Source organism: Erpetoichthys calabaricus, chromosome 8 (genome assembly GCF_900747795.2).
Source record: "Erpetoichthys calabaricus chromosome 8, fErpCal1.3, whole genome shotgun sequence".
NCBI classification, from domain to species: Eukaryota; Metazoa; Chordata; class Cladistia; order Polypteriformes; family Polypteridae; genus Erpetoichthys; species Erpetoichthys calabaricus.
The window spans coordinates 61,122,105-61,139,080 of NC_041401.2; the positions used below are offsets into that span (position 1 = coordinate 61,122,105).

At 39.7% G+C, this 16,976-nt stretch overlaps 1 protein-coding gene across 1 annotated transcript in view; it reads left to right on the forward strand.

The window, feature by feature from the left end:
• The first annotated feature begins 4,565 nt into the window (after window positions 1-4,565).
• The window catches only part of traf4a (tnf receptor-associated factor 4a), a 57,321-nt gene continuing 44,910 nt past the window's right edge, over window positions 4,566-16,976 (forward strand). The window contains exon 1 of the mRNA XM_028806595.2: window positions 4,566-4,973. Within this exon, the coding sequence (XP_028662428.1) occupies window positions 4,831-4,973 (143 nt within the window). The 5' untranslated portion in view covers window positions 4,566-4,830. The remainder of the gene's footprint in view (window positions 4,974-16,976) is intronic.

Consider the following 16,976-nt stretch of genomic DNA (forward strand, 5'->3'; position numbering starts at 1 on the left):
TTAAATATAAAAAGTAATACTTTCTACACTTGATTCTTAAGAGAGGACCTACAAGCAACACTTGGGACTGTAGAGTTGCTTTTGTCAGCACAGACTTTTGAGCTTGGATGGTTAGCATTAGTATCAAGCCTGCATACTTTGTCCCATGTGTGGAAGAGTTTTTCTTCAGCCACTTCAGTTTTCCTTCCATATCTCAAAGGCCTGTTTGTGGGTTAGTGACACTAAACTGGCCTTGTCTGAGTGTGCTGTGAGTGTGTGCCTGCGTGTGCCCTGTGAGGAATTGGCACTCCCTTTCAGGCTACTAGATTGTACCCATTGCTACCAGGCACTGATGTCCTTTAACCCTGAACTAGATAAGCAGGTAAATACACGAACAGTGAGATGGGAGTAGGTTTTTGGGGGAATTGGGGTTGGATTATGAGAGGTTACATGTATGGGTTCCTTTGTTACCTAGACTACCATTAGGGAAAAAAGCAGAGTGAGACTACAGTGTAATATCTTTATGATATAACCCCTCAAAAGTTAAAGAAAACTATAATCTGAGAGATTTTAATAATCAGCACAATGTTAATTGAAAATTTGAACTTCTTTTGATCTCACCGTGCAGACGTCAGCAGCCATTCAAGCTCTGTTTTGACCCTCCTTTTCCTCCAGCCTCGCGGACATCCCTTGGTGTGGTCAAACATTGTGATGCAAACAACTGACTCGTGTTTATAGCGATGGCAAAACAATGCACAGCAATTGCAGAAACGGAATTATCCTGTCGCAATGCACGAAAATTACAATAAACGATGTGAATAATATGGCAACAGTAAGATAGTTGAAGCAGAAAAAACGGATATGTACTAAAAAAATAGTTTAAGTTCCGTAGTTTTCTAAAAACTTAAATATACTGCTCATATTAAATATTCCTTCTGGATTAACCACTTTAACAAATTCAATTGTAGAACTGCCGTTAAACACCTGCGGAACGCAGGGACTTGGGTTCAAATAGGCAATTTGGGTTTTCTCCGAGCACCCTCTCATCATCAATTCCAGGAAAGTAAGTTAAAGATGAACTGGTGGTTCGTTTAAAGGGTTCTGGGTCTTGACCTGCTGTGCTCCTCAAACGGACTGTATTTAAATCTGGGCTATTTTCTAACTTTCTTCCGATATTGCCGCGATTAGCTCCGGCACCACAGTATCCTTTAATGGAAAAAGCAGCTACGGATATAGTCGGATAACGGCGTATGCCATGTGACTTTGGAAATTTGTATTTGAAATAAATCCCTCGCTGTTACTGGTAGTGAACTGAAGTGGCGAGCACATCAAACGAACAATGCACATCAAACAGATCTGAAGCTGCACTGCGCGTGTTCGATTGTCAAACTGCATTTTCATAAGTGTGTGTTTAATACGTCCACATAATCTGCATGCTCGCTTTATGTTTGTAAATTTTTTTTTTTTTTCCCGGCAGGACACTACTGTATCAAAGTGGCTTCTGAAAGTTCTGCTTTTGATGACTTTGACCACCATGTAGTACAGTTTTCTTCACACGTTCTAAAGATTTGAGTATTCTGCTAAATGGTGACCCTACATTAGCGCTGTGATATGTGGTGTTGCAAAGGTCCGGCGCTCTGTTTAGAGTTGATTGCCACCTTATGTCCAGTGCAGCAGGGACGAACTCCAGCAAGCCGCGTCTATGACCCGAATACACGGTTTAGAAAATGGACGGATGTGCTTATTTAATAGATTGATTTAGACATAGAGCTCCACTGCGATGTGTCTTAAAGTCATAATTACAATTCTAGCCCCGATCGCTGACTATCTGGAGTTTTCGCGTCCTCGCCCTTTTTTTTTTCTTCATTTGCCCTGTCACACCCCAAAGACGTGCGCGCTAAGATATTTACCAGCTTTTATTTGACTCATTGATTGATTCTGAAATTCTGCATTAGTGAGCTTGCACTAGACTGACTAATCCTGTCATACTCTGGTATTTAAACACACAAATTATTCTAGCATGAACACCTTAGGGAGGATCCATGTCACCAGTAGATGCAAGGCAGGCAGCACGTAAAACCACAGTACCATAGTTACGATTATTGCCCTTTTAATCGTGTTAACAATGAGTGGATTTCTCGCGACCCTTAAGCGAAGTAAGGGTGTTCAGGTTAATGAGTGAATGGGGAAGGTCAGGTCAGATTGGGGAGCATGCGCTGGTACAGCGCGTTGCTGCACCCACCACACGATCAAACAGCTAGGGATGCAGGTTGACAACCCCCCAGGAAGACACGAGGTCCAGTCTCACCCCATCTATCTGCCGCAGCCAGGTGTTAGGTGGGCGCCCCCTTGGCCTGGTCTAGCCGCTGGGGTCCTCGACAATGAGGATCACCTTAAGAGAATCGCGCCACATGGCCGTAAGTGACGCTCCCGCACAATGCAGGTAACTCGTGACTCATTCGACACAAAGTCAAATCAGTGGTAACTGGAAAAGGGATTAGTGAATATTCAATATCAGTAAATTAACAATGAACAAAGTATACATTTAATAATTAAACTACGAAGTTTCAAGTGTTAATTACATACTCGTACAGTATATGGATTCTAGAAATTAGGGCAGTGAAACTGGCTTCCAGGAAATATTGGGATTAAATTGGCTGATGCCTCGTAGTGCCCGTCTGTGCAACTTTTAGTTTGTTTAGTCCTTCACAGAAGTCGGAGTTAAATATATGCGCGCAAACCCCATACAATGCAATTGTAAATCGGTCCACGAGGGGGTAGTATTTCTTTGAAAGGTTATGATTATAGATTGTGATTATATGGTTCGCTTTGTTATTAAAATTAATCAATTTTAATGTGCCTGTGGCTTGTAATGAAAACAATTTAAAAAGTGCACAGAGAGACAGAACATTAATTGTCGATGGATTTTAGTCTAAGCATTTCCAAAGATAATAGGGGAATCAGTTTAGTCTGTAGTGTTTTACTTATTGTATCGTCAGCGCCGAGAGCCAGACTGGATGGATTCTCTGCTCTTTACGTGGCTCCTTGAGGTGGCTCGCTATCCTTAACAGGACCACTTGCCTTTTTCCGCACTAGTTGGAAAAAGCGTGTGCAGAGTTGCCGTTTTTATAGGCACTCCTGCTCGTGGTGATGTCATGCCAGCTCATTCTTTTGGTGATTCCAGGCTGGCTGATGTCACTTGTCCAGCGCCATTTTATTTATTATAGGTAACAAACTAACAATCTCTTGTCTTTCTCTCGGCATTCACTTTAAACTAATAAAACCTGTTTTAGCTAACACTACCTTTAAAAAGACAAATATTAACTAAGTTAAAAGATAAGAAAAATCAATATTGAGTTTCTATAATGTTACTGTAGCCTCACTTACATATTAATTCAGATATATTAACTGTTGGTCACATAGCCTCACCTCTCATTTTATTTTTTTGTTTTTTTTTTGGAAACGTTAATATAAAGAGATATATTTTTGGTATTACCAGCCCTGCATACTGTATCATTTTACAGCCACTGGTGTCACTACGCTTCTAAATCACAGCGCTCAAAAGAAATGCTTTCACATTGATAGTCAGCTCAGAGTTGGGCTTGCATGTCGTTATGTCCATGAATGTACTCAGTCCAATGGACTTGTTTAATCACAACCCAGTGCTAATGGGTACCATAAAACCGAACTTCGCTCTTGATGATCAAAGGACAATTAAACCGGGTCACTGTGCGGAGATTGCGTGTTCTTCCAGTGCTTCAGTGGAGGTTACTCCTGGTAATCGGAGTTTCCTCCCACATTACATGTTATATTATTTGGCTACTCCATTAGCTTTGGTCCATGGAACTAAGAGATGGGCTGGTTGGCACATTGGTATATGGATGAACATTACTAGCAGTCTTAAAATCAATGAATTATGTGCTGTTCTTTACCAGAGTTTCCCTAAATTGGTTTAGAAAATAGAATGATGGAGGGATGAATATTGTGTACATAAAACAAAAAAAAATCAAATATGTGTTTTAATGAAAGTTTTGGGTGCTGTGTTTTAGAGGGGCCATTGTCAGTAAATTGCCAGTTGTTAATTTGATGCCCAAGACACTGAGCCGAATTGTGTTATTTTATTTGTTTGTTTTGAAGCTTACTTTTGTCTGGAAATACAAACCATTAAATGTAGTTCGAACTTACATAATTAACGAATGTCATATTGCAAAAACAGGCAGTGGTTATGGGTTTGGACTCCAAAAACACTGAGGTTGTGGGTTCAAATCCCATCACCGACACTTTGTGACCCTGAGCAAGTCACTTCACCCACCTTTGCTCCAAATGAAAAGTAAAAGAATTGTAACCAATAGTATCTCAAATGTTGTAAGTCGCCAAATAAATTAATATAAAGTCATAAAAAACAAGGTAATTTGTGTTAGGCTGGGCAATTCTCCACCCCACTTTCCAACTTTCACTGCAGTCTTGAGCCCCGCCCTTCTGTCTGACTGTCTTGAACTAACGGCTCATCGTGTTAACCGGCTCTCTCTAGGACCTGGCGAAGTAACTGTACGTTCGTGCACGTGAGGAGGAGTCGCTAGTCTCTCGATGCTCTGCCTATTCGGTTTGGGACCGTAGAAGCAGCTTCTGGTTGAATTATTTTGCGCTTGTCTTCTGCTTTAGACTGCCAAGGAGAAAGCATCTCCCCCAAAGCTGGGTTACCCTAACGAGAAGTGACGCGCCTCCACAGCTCGTAGACACTGAGTCGGCGACGGCGCTTCTTTGTTCATTTCGACATTCACCTGAGTACCACATATTGGGATATTAAGGGATCAGGCACTAAACCCGGCGGATCCGCGTCCTGCTGCTGCTATGCCGGGATACGACTACAAGTTTTTGGAGAAACCCAAGAGGAGGTTCCAGTGCCCGCTGTGTAACAAAGCTATGCGGGAACCGGTTCAGGTGTCTACCTGCGGCCACCGGTTCTGTGATACCTGCCTGCAAGAGTTCCTCAGGTGAGCCTCTTGCTTTGCAGCTTCGTCCTACTTGTAAATCGTATCTGAAACAAGTGGGGGGCTGGGACATTTGCTTGCGGGTCGGGATTGTAGATCTACCCCATGAGAAATGACGGAGGTGGAGGGGTTCAGATCTTAAACTGGATGGAAACGGTACGTTTCATGCTTTTGAATATTGTTTTTGGTTTTAGCAAACGGAGGAAGTGGTCAATAGAGTGGGCTTGAAAGCTATATAACCAATTTTAATGTTTTCTCGTTAGTTACGATGGGACCTCTGTCCTCCGTATTGAAAAGGACGTCTTTTTAATGCTACCACAATTTACCAAAGTCCTTAACGCGTTCGGGGTACATTGGCCGCCCATTTATTCCGATCCCAAATAAATATAGCGTCTTTTAAAGATTTGACGTAATCACAAATTTAAACCATGACCTTTGCGGAGATCTGTTATAAACAATTTAAATTACCCCTCGTGCACCAATTCAACCTTGCAGTATCACGCAATATGTAAAGTTTTTTTTTTTTCTATGCACTTACTAGATACTATGCACAGTTTTACTTAGTAAGCTTTGAAACTGTGAGTTTGTTGCCGTTTGGAAGTTTAGAAGGAAGCATGTTTAAACCTAAAGTATGTATGCTTTGTAGTCTCCTTCAGGTATACCATATGAAGATTCCACCACACCCAAAGAATACTCCACAATCCAGACTTGTTACCACCAATATATCAGCTTATATTAACTTTTTAATTTTTACATATCGCCTTTCTAATAGGTGGGTACAAAAGGCACTATATCTGTCTGTGGTTTTTGCCTCTTTACCTGTGTGTTTATTTGGAAATAATATCAGGAAACAGTGCTACAACCAGTGCCCTAAAATCAAAACTCAAAAATAAACAGCAGTCAATACATCCAGTTCCAAGTTCATCACCTTTCTTTTCAATGCTTTGTTTCTTACTCCTGAAAAGACTAACATCTCTGGATTCCAACGTCCACTGTAATCTCGACAGTTTTTCTTCTGTTTAACATTGGGTGACTTGGTTTTCAGTCACGTTAACAGATGCCAAGGCAAAGGAGTATAAACTAATCTTTGCATTTTTTGTGTAGCCATGTTTAATAGTGATCTGAAAAATGCTGCAAGACAACCTAGCAGTGTATTGAGTCTTTCAAAAATTCAGTTGATTATTGAATATAAAATCTGTGATTTACATTCAGGTTTAGACCAATGATATGGCAGTCACAGGGCTCTTCTTACTGTGGCCAGTGGCATACTTATGTTGCATTATGCAGTGGGTTCAGTTTCAATGTAGAAGGTACCAATGAACACACTCTTGGATATTAGAAATGAAATTTTGACATGCATGTTTTCCTTGGTTTGCCTTTTATTATTTTTCCACTTTAAGACCATTCATGGCTCAGATTTCATTTGCTAACATGTTTAATGTTATTGTCCACTGTTTCCACTTGCATATAATTTTTATATACTTTGGAGGATTCTATAGCTATGCCAGTCTTACATTAACTTTTATGAAGTGCCCTAGACACTAGGTCTGAAGTGCAGAGTAAGGTGTATGTGTAAAGTTGGTTTATAATTTTGCAAAACATTTGTATCATTTTTAAGATTAAGCACAACATTCATTCAGAAGTCATATAGTTGTTACTACTACAGTATTTTGTGCTGTTAAAATTAAACAGTTGTTAGGAGCATTGGCAAATGCTGCTTTCACCCTTGTTAGTTTATTTTTATGTAGTGCTTGTCTGCATTGTCAACTTTTAAAGCTGCACAGCCTGTAGTCCAGCTGCTGTTAAAGTCTTTATACCCCATGGCTCTTGCACTTTATCAAATGTTTTTGTATAGAGTTTTCTAAATGACAGTCATTTAAATCTAGACAGAAATCGATATACTGTATGCATATACTGCATGATCCATTTATGTTGTGATAATTTAATCACTGTTTGTGTAGATCTCTGTAGTTAAACAAATACAAATTTGGGAGCTGAATGTGCATGCATTATTTGTATAACAATTATAGTTTCCTTGTGTTTGCACCTTTTGTACTGGTTTTTGTGGATATCCATAATCAAATTTTGTTGCTGCTGTTCACAGTATTTACAATATTGTTTTTTGGATTTTACATAACATGCTCAAACCTACTTAATCCTTTTCAGGACAGTGCAGGGGCTAAAGCCTATCATAGCAGTAATGAGTGCAGGGCAGGAACCAGCCCTGGACAGACAGGGTGCCAGGCCATCACAGAGCCTACTCATGCGCACAACCACACATACCCTCGCAGGGCAGTTTGGGAATACAAGAGTACACAAAGGCAAACTCGCATAGACATGAGTAGAATGTACAAACTCTACATGGGCAAGGGATTAAACCCAGGGTGCTGGATATTTCAAGTTATTATACAAGTTTCTTTCTTGAATTTTGCATAATGCTTCACTGGACAAGAAGCGCTGGTCGCATGCTTTAATAATGTGCTTGCTGCCGTTGATATTTTGCATCACAGAGATTAGGAGTGATATTATCCTAAAGAGGAGTTAAGCCAAGCACTTTAGCAGGGGGTGGGGTGGGGATGTATTGGATTGCATGATCTATGCATGCCTGTGCCAACTGTATTTTAGCCATTAAAATAGATAAAATAGACAATTTATCTTAGTAGTTTTGCTTCTCACCTTTCTTTTGTCGTAAAATTCACTTCCGTGTGTCTTGGAAGATGAAGGTGATAGATTTAAACAAGAGTTTTTTTTGAGGCAACTTCACTTTAGTTTAAAATATGTTCTTTTTTTGTTTTATAAAACACCTTTTGATGGTGTGGTATTTGAAGCAGGCTCTCAATAAATCAAGACTGATTGATCTTAAGCAAACAAAAAACAAAACTGGGATAGATGGTCTCGGGGAACTGGGACATTTTGTCTCACTCTTGAGGAGGAGCAAATGTTTAAACTAGGGTTTGGGTTGTTTTAATGTGCCATTTGTGATAAGGGGGCTTTTAAACTTTGTTGTATAGCAAAGGGCTCAGGATGTTTTGCATTTGGAAATCAGCTATAAAGGATAGGCATGGTGTGTTTAGTATACTAATTTCTAGTAATCTAATACAATCTTAGCTCAGGGTTGTGGTATTGGGAGAAGTCTAATTCTTATTTGTGGTGGGCATGTAGTGTAGTACAGAGATATTTGCTGCTATTGTCTAAACAGGCTGTTTCTGTCCTGTCTTTTTTCAGGTTCTGCTCCTCCCAATTTTTTGTGTTGCTTATTTAAACACTCAAGGAAAAGAATTTGAATTTGCATAAAGTTTCCATAGAAACCACACCAAACTAAAATGTAGCTCACCTGTGAATGGGCCTCCCCTAAGTGGAGGTGTCATGCAAATTAGATCCAAATCTAACACCTCTGTGCATTGGCTGATCTGTGTAGATAAATACACTTTTTGATAGTTTGTTTGTGCCCAAGGCCACCAGGATAAGTTAGTATTCTAAGCTCTTATTCAGTGTTTGTTTATTTATTTTATTTTATTTTATTTATTTATTAAGACGGTGAACAGGTTACCAGTCCACCACAAGACACATTTGGGCACAACCACATTCACTTCCATATGATGCTTTAGAATTGCTTCTTAATCCAATGTGAATATCTTTGGGGTGGATATAGGGACTTGAAAAGTAAGAGTATTTAAAGAAAAGTCCAATGTGCCAATGCCACATATGTAGTACACAAACCAGGACACTAACCAAGGAACTCTATACTGTATTTCTAACATTGGACCCACAGGCAGGTTAAGTGACTTGCTCACATTCCCCACTGTGTGGCCTGGCACAGTAACCTTGTGATTTACAATCTTCTGACTTGGACGCACCGTCTTTTAATCAAATAGTTAAAAGACAGCTTTGTGCTAAGCATTGCTGTCTTGTGTTTGGGGCTCTAAGTATATAGAGGCCTTTCTGTGTCGAGTTTCCTGTTTTTCCTCTATCCATGGCTCCACATGGTGGCTTAACATTCTTAAAAAGTGGTGTGCATCCTGCTGAGGCAGCAGTGACAGCAAACCCCACAAGTAGTGTCATTGACAGCATTTACAACTCTGTCAGTTTGCCAGTCTGATTTAATTTGCATCTCTACAGTTGGAAGAAGCAGCAGTGCTGTCTGTATGTTTGACTCTACTGAAAAGTTTGCTCCACATATGACCTCCTGACCAGAAGTCCTGGGTTCTTTTGAAATTTCTAATTCGAGATGATCAGCGATTAACTTGTTTGAAAAAGTGAATGAAATGTGGGAGGGATGCATCAATGTGTGCTGCTTTGTTTGGTGTTAATGTGCTGGGCCAGCTGCTCTCTGTCAGATGGGCTGCGCTTCCTGATCATGTTCCCTTGTATCTGATAAAAGCCTTGCCATGTTGCCAAAGCGCTCTGTTATGAATGACAAGGTGAAATACTAGGTTGGATTAGCTCTTAGTACGTTAAGTATGCTGGCAAGGCATGTTAGTATTTTTTTTGTGTGTGTAATTTCATTCACAACATGGACTTCCTCAGTTTTTATGCAGAATTGTGATACTCTGGCATTACCTTTTATCTATCTTACTAAACCACAGTTAATTTATGCACGGCGGACGCACCGAGGCGCATGCGTTCTGCCACCGAGGCGCATGCGTACTGCACCGTGGCGCCTGCCCCAGAGTCAAACGCAGCGGCTTCCCAGAGTCAGTAGATGGCGCCCAAACAACACAACCTGTAGGGTCAAGCGCAGCGGCTTCCCAAAACGTGGCGGATTCCCAGAGTCAGTGGGTGGCGCCCAAACAACACCACCTGTAAACTAGACTTAATGAACGAAGGCGCCCACACAAAGAAACCGCTTTAGTTCAAATAGGGTTATTCAATTAAATGGAAACTTTACCATGCCTACGACCTGTGAACTTAACCTGAGGTAACGCGTGCACACCAGGTTGTACAGCCGCCCGGACAATGAACGAGCGCACCCACTACGTACTTTTGACACAGCACAGGCAACGGAGGCACGTGTTCAAATGGAGGGAGCTCATCGATTAGTAGTACAAACACGAGCCCGTATGGATACATACAATGAACGAAGGCACCCACACAAAGAAACCGCTTTAGTTCAAATAGGGTTATTGAATTAAATGGAAATTTTACCATGCCTACGACCTGTGAACTAAACCTGAGGTAAAGCGTGCACGCCACGTTGTACAGCCGCCCGGACGCGACCGCCCACACCACCGCATATACCCTCCATGATATTTCATCACGCAGCAGCTTCCCACCGAGGCGCATATTGCGCCTTGCCGCACACCCCAGAGTCAAACGCAGCGGCTTCCCAGAGTCAGTAGGTGGCGCCCAAACAACACAACCTGTTCACTACACTTGCTCTAATCCACTATGCCAGTAATATAGATCACATAATGGTCACAGACTCAAACCCAGCGGCTTCCCCGACTCGGTGGCTGGCACATGAACGCCACAACCTGTAAACTACACTTGCTGTGCTCCACTCTGCCAGCAGTCGGTGTCAGCAAAGCCAACAGAATCACATCTCCACAAAACGAAACCGCTTTAGTACAGATATGCTTATTTAATTAAATGACATTTCCCCAGACGCACCCACCCTCCATGATATGTCATCCATCCAAATATCGGACGGAACAGAAACTGATTGCCATTCTTGGATTTCCGATTCGCTAGCGAATCGCGGGCTTACTTGTTACAGTTAAAGAGGAGTTTGAGTTGCAGTGTGATATACATATTACATTAGGATTCCAAATGTAACTATTTGAGAAATATTTTATATTTTCCCTGTCCCCATGTTTTCATTTTTTATAGATAGAATTTGACTGTTATTAAATCTGTAGTACTCTTAATGAATTAAAAAATGGTTTGCTGGTTCTCCGTGTAATGGAAAAAAAAGCCTTAATTGTAGAACACAGCTTGTCGTGAGCTCTTTGTTAGTTATGTGTACTAATAATAATTGTATTCTTTATTATATACTGTATCTGACTGGATCAGCTGTCATTCATGAAGAGAGGGCAAAGTTTCAAATATTTTGTTATTTTCCAAGCAAATGACTGTGCGGTGATGTTAAAGAGGCTTTGAACAGGTTTCTGGAGTCGGTCAGTGTTGCAGGCAGTAAAATGCCTCTATTCTTGCAAGTGGTGTTTGTTTCTCCCAGTCCCTTCCAGTTCCAGTCTTCAGGAACACTGGTTGGTATTTATCACGATCAGTTTAACCATTCATCCACTGAGAAATTTGCTTAATTGTGGCTAATGGGATATGCACAAAAGAAAATGTTTCTGGCTTGTATGCCAGTCCGTGCATGGCACTTTCACTAATGTTGGGCCAATTTAGTGTTGTAAATTTAAACTATCAGAACTTTAGGATGTGGAAAAAGACTACAAGAAGTAACATCTTGACCAAACCGCAAGCAATTTTCATCCCATTTTGCATTTTACTATATATGTTCCACCTGTTCTGTTGTTCTGACTGGGTAGCCACCGTCAATAGCATACAGAAAAATTATTAAAATGATTATTTGTCAGGAGTTAAATGATTTTTAGGGTCACTTTAATACATTTATTCGTTAAGAAATAGTGCATGGTTTTTAAAAATATTTCAATCTGCAAAAGAGCCCTGTTTGCATAGGTTTATAAAGTAGTAAAAATTAAAATGTACAGTAGTAGAAAATCCTGACAAATATAGCAGCACTAAGTTATTTGTCTGTTACAAATTATCTGTATTATTCTGATACAACATTTTAGTTGCATGTGTAAATGTTTGTCCGTTATCAGTTGCTTTGTGGAGCATACATGCTTTGTTATGCACATGTAGACTACTTGTCTCTAGTGTTTTGTAAACTATATTGGCAAATTTCACAGTGACATGCCCTTCATCACGTTAGAATGTGGTAGTTTCAGTGGTGCTTTAATGCCCTCAGGTATAACTCTGGGAGTTTCGCTTACTGAAGAGTCAACATCCTTATTTGGTTTTGTAGAGTGTTTTTCCATTTTGGCAATGAACTCCAGTTTAACTCTTTTATATTTAAGAGAGTTTTTTTCCATAAAATATTTATGTGCTTTTTAATTCATCCATTTGCCCATCCATTTTCTGAACCTGCTTATTCCATTAGAAGATCACAGGCAACTGTCCTCTTATCTTGGAAACAGTGGGTACAAGGCAGGAACCTTTACAGATATTGGGTGACAATTCACTTAATGCACTGTAAAATCATTTGTTTTGCAAGAGCTCTTTGGTTGTATTCACATTTTAAGGAGTTTGCTGATGATTGCATACTTCAGTGAACATAGAATGTTAACCTTCTAATTTACTGCAGTATGGTGGAAGATTTACCTCTTGGCAATACCACGTCACTGATCGTGCAGTGGAGGTTAGTATGTAAAAGAAAAGAGGACAATGGAGACCCAAATGTTGTCCCTGTCTAGCAGGTAGGGTAACCTTGAGGATTTAAACCTAAAGCCAGACATTTGCAAGTCTATTGGTATAACACTAAAACCAGCCAATGGGCCATTTGCAAAATATATGATGTAAGCAATTGTACTAAAGCTTTGTACTTTAAAAGCTGTTTGAGGTAGTGCTTATTATGCCATGTTAAATAGAGTTGGTTGCTGTTTTGTATATCATAATTTAAAAAAAAAAAAAAAGTGATTACAAGTAAATGTTCTCTTCTCCATCTCACAGTTGTTTTCTTTTATTGTATACTCGGGGTTCACTCCCTGCTGGCTTTGCTTGCCAACCCCCCTGGCCTGTGCTACGCGCCAGCTACTTCGCATCTTTGCCGCTCAAGTTGTGAAGCGGAGGGCTGAACACATCCCAAGGAGACGCAGTCGCTCCCCTGAAACCCTCTCTTAAACAGTGATACAGTGGGAACCAAATACAGCTTTTTTTACCTCCTCTTTACTCGATCTGCTGCTGATGCATTTCGCACGGCACTTCGAACATTTAAAAGCCTGTACAGCAGCTGTCCTACTCTTTGTCTTTTATTTCTGGCCCTGGGCATGGTTAAATCTCTTGGCACAAAGTCTTGTCTCGTGGGACATGAGTTCTTGATATTCTTTAGATTATAATTTAAAAACAGAATAAGAATCTGAAAATCTCACAACATCACATTAAAGTTTCATAAATTCTGAAAAGAATGATACTAAACATATACAGTATATGTAGGTTATAAAATAAGCCCGATTTAAAGCGTGACAAAAAATGTGACATAAAAACATCACATAAAATCATTGCACAAAATCTTTGCTCTTTTAGGTTTAGGAATATATATATAATTCATGGCATTCGTAGTCTGAATCACAATCTGATTGTATGGATGGTTACCTACCAGGTAACGCTTGTGGTTGGTCTGCAAGTCGGCAAACATCTGCCACGGTGCCCTATTCAATTGCAATATTCTATGATCTGCTTCTCGCAAAGTTTTACTGTTAAATAATGCAAAGAGTACGCGACATGCGTTTCACCCTAATTCTGGGCTCATCAGGCATACACACTCACTGCACCCCCTCTTGGGAATCGGACGTCAGCTTCAGAGGCGAAGCCTCTTATGTTGTGCCACGCCGTGTGGTTTGTTTATTTGACAGTATGTAGACCAAAATTCGGGGGAAACATGTGTTGTGTACTATTTGCATTATTTGACAGTAAAACTTTGCTATATATCTATCTATCTATATCTATATATATATATATATATATATATATATATATATATATAATAAATAAAATAGTAGATTTGACAGTCACTTTCATTAAGAAGGATTTACAAGATCAGATTATATTAGAGTCACACATCGTTTCAAAGGTGGAATTGTAATGGTAACTCCTTACTCACTACACGGGCTACAGAAATTGTCAATGACAAACTTAAGATAGCAGTGTCTGAAGTTGAGCTTAGCAAGAAAATTATAATGGGATTACTGTGTTGGTCTCTAAATAAGGCCTGGTGCAAGTAGGGGTTTTAACCCCTTGATACTTATGCCTGCTATCCGTTAAGCAGGACATGGAGTACTTATTAGATTTTTGTTTATTTAGCTGCATGTATCTGACATGATAAATATGGAAATTGACTCCTGTCCTATATAGAAGTGAAACCTTTGATTGAAGGCCAGGGCATTCTTTCAGGTGTTGCTTTAAATAAAGATAAGCTCCACCACGGCTGTATACAAGTTTCATGAAGAAGTGACTGGAGCCTGTTGATTCTGTTTCCAGCACCTAAACTTTAAAAACTAAGAGTGTTGTTTGCAGGGTGGCACGTTCAGGCATGCAGGAAGGTGTGTACCAGTTCCAGGTTGTTACATAGGATATTCTTTGACCCCTCATCTGCTTGAGGAAAAAAAAAAGAAAAGGAAAAACACCTTTGTCGTTTCTTAGGGCTACTTAAACTGAGAGGAAGCTGCAATCTAGTGTAGCCTACAGAAGCCTTCAGAAACAATAGTTAGAGCGAGGAATATTTTAAATCATACACAGTAAAAGATTAGTACTTTGTCCAGTTTTGTTGCATACATTGTTTTTAACACCATGTCATACTGCACCATTTTCATACAAGTGCTTCTAATATTTGTTTAGGCACACATATATATTTTTCTTTTTGATTTTAATCCAGGCCACCATGAATGTTCTTGTTTGTTGTTTGACTTTAGAGGCAGTGTCGACTTATGTGGAGACGTGTTGATTAGCACATGCAAATAAGAATTTCACTGTACCTTCTACCCATGACAGTAATGACACTATAAACCTATTTAAGTAGTCTAGTGACACATGACTTGAACCAATACTTTTTTGTAGGTTTGAATCCTATAAATGTTTTACTATATGGTTCAGAACAAGTCACTTAACCAACAGAAGAGTGTGCAGTTTGTAAATGTTTCCAGGATGAAGTGCTTTGGAATTGTTTACTGTGAAATAAAACTTTGTTGCTGTACCTAAATGTTGATGTCTATTCTCTGTAATTGCTTTGATAAGCGTTAGATATTGGGGCGTGAACCCCATGTTCTAGTGAGGAAGCTAATGATTAAGGTGATACGCCTTACCTTACGTATTACCTCTAGAATAAAGTTCTGCCTATCAGCATTTAGTTTAACCTCCGATGAAAAATCTGCCAAAGGCCTGGACATGCTTGCCATGACTTGTCCTGAAACTTGTTAGGAGCATTGACAACAAAATCTGTGAAGGTCTCGCATGATACAACGCTGTACCTGACAAGCTCAACCTGTTTAAAAACCCTTGGGCTAAGCAGAGTGTAAATCATGCTTGCAGGTGGAATGCGCCTGTCATCAGTTGTTATTGCCCTTGAATTGTTTACAGCTCTCCAGGTCCCCTGCGGTTCCTTAGAGATGGAGCATAGTTTCTCCATCCTTGTTATCCAAGTTTGAGGTGGTTAAATTGTTTTCCTCATTTTAATAAATGGGTAAATGTGCTGGTATATTTTTTTCTTATGTCTCTTTGTATAGTAATAAGTAGAATATACACCAACTAGTTTTGTTTTCTTAAAATTCAACACTTGAGCCTACATTATGAAATAGAAGTGAAACTTAAAACATTGTGAGTCTAGTACCTTGTTTATTTTACCACTTTTCTTACAGTACTAGGGGGCTCCGCCCCCTGCTCGCTTCGCTCGCCAACCCCATGTGTTGTGAATTTACAAAGAGCGTGATGTATGAATGAGATATAGCATAGTGTGAAGGTGTAGATGACGCATATAGGAAGCAAATAAAGTTGTCTATGTCCAAAAACGGGCTCAGAGAGGTAGATGCTAACTTTGTCTATGGTTTGTCCTTGTGATTTGTTGATGGTCATGGTCAAGGCAGGTCTAATGGGGAACTGTCGCCGTTTAAGTGTAAAAGGTAATTCCAGATCAGAAGTTGTAAGGTAATTGTAGGAATTAGAACAGTATTGTTAGCATGTGATTCTGTAAGAAGTTTTGCTTTAATAACATTGTGTGGCATGGTGTTGACGACTAAACGTGTACCATTGCATAAACCCTGTTTAGTGTTAAGGTTTCTTAATAGCATGATTATTGTTCCATTTTTAAGGCTAAGATTGTGTTGTGTTAATCCGGCTGGGTTAATAGTGTTCAAATATTCTAAGGGGAAATTAAGATGGTCATTGTCGTCATCAGAGTCAACTTTGTCAGAGCTTAGAAAGAGTTGTGCCACTCCAGGAAGTAATGAAATGACCTGGTTATTAATGTGATCAACATTAATATTTTTTGGACAGAATATAGTTCGTTGTGTTAAAAGGTGTATTTGGTGTAATGAGATTGTTGTTCCAAATATCTCTGTAACTCTTTTGAAAGCAATGCGAATTGTCTGCGTATTTTAAGGTGGACTGAAGAATAGCCGAGCGCATGACATGTGAAACAATAGTTAAGCACTGTGTAAAATCTCCTCCTAATAAAAGTACCTTTCCTCCAAAGGGAATATTATTAATCATCAACTTTTGTAGAAGTTTATCAATGGTGTTGAGTAAGTGAGTGGATGCCATTAGATGCAAAAGCAAATGAACTATTGTAGGATGTAATGCAGTTCATAAAGTTTTTACTTTCAGGTACCTCGTCAGTTAGAAGCTTCTGTAGATATGTAGGATTTGAATGTAAAGGAGGCAGTCAAATTTGACCCTTTTGACAATAACGTGTAAATTCATTACTTGTATTGCCAGTTGTTTCTTCAGGGAAGTTAAGTGAATGACAATGATTGCAAATGACATTCATTAATCCCAATGAATTTTCATGAATAGTGGACTCATTATTGAACGCGTTGTCAGCAAACTGGCGCAATCGTTTAGCAGGTGTCTGTCGTTGATGTCCTTGATGTGAATGTTTTGTCTGTGCCGTTTGAGAGGCGCGTCGTTGTATGTGCAGGAATTGGGACGTGCTATTCTTTTGCCGTAATCGATTTGCCTGTGCTGTGTGAGAAGCCCGTTGCATTTTACGGCGGTCATTGTTTGTGTTGAGCCTTGCCTGTTTTTGTATGTCGGTTAGTCGTCCGACAT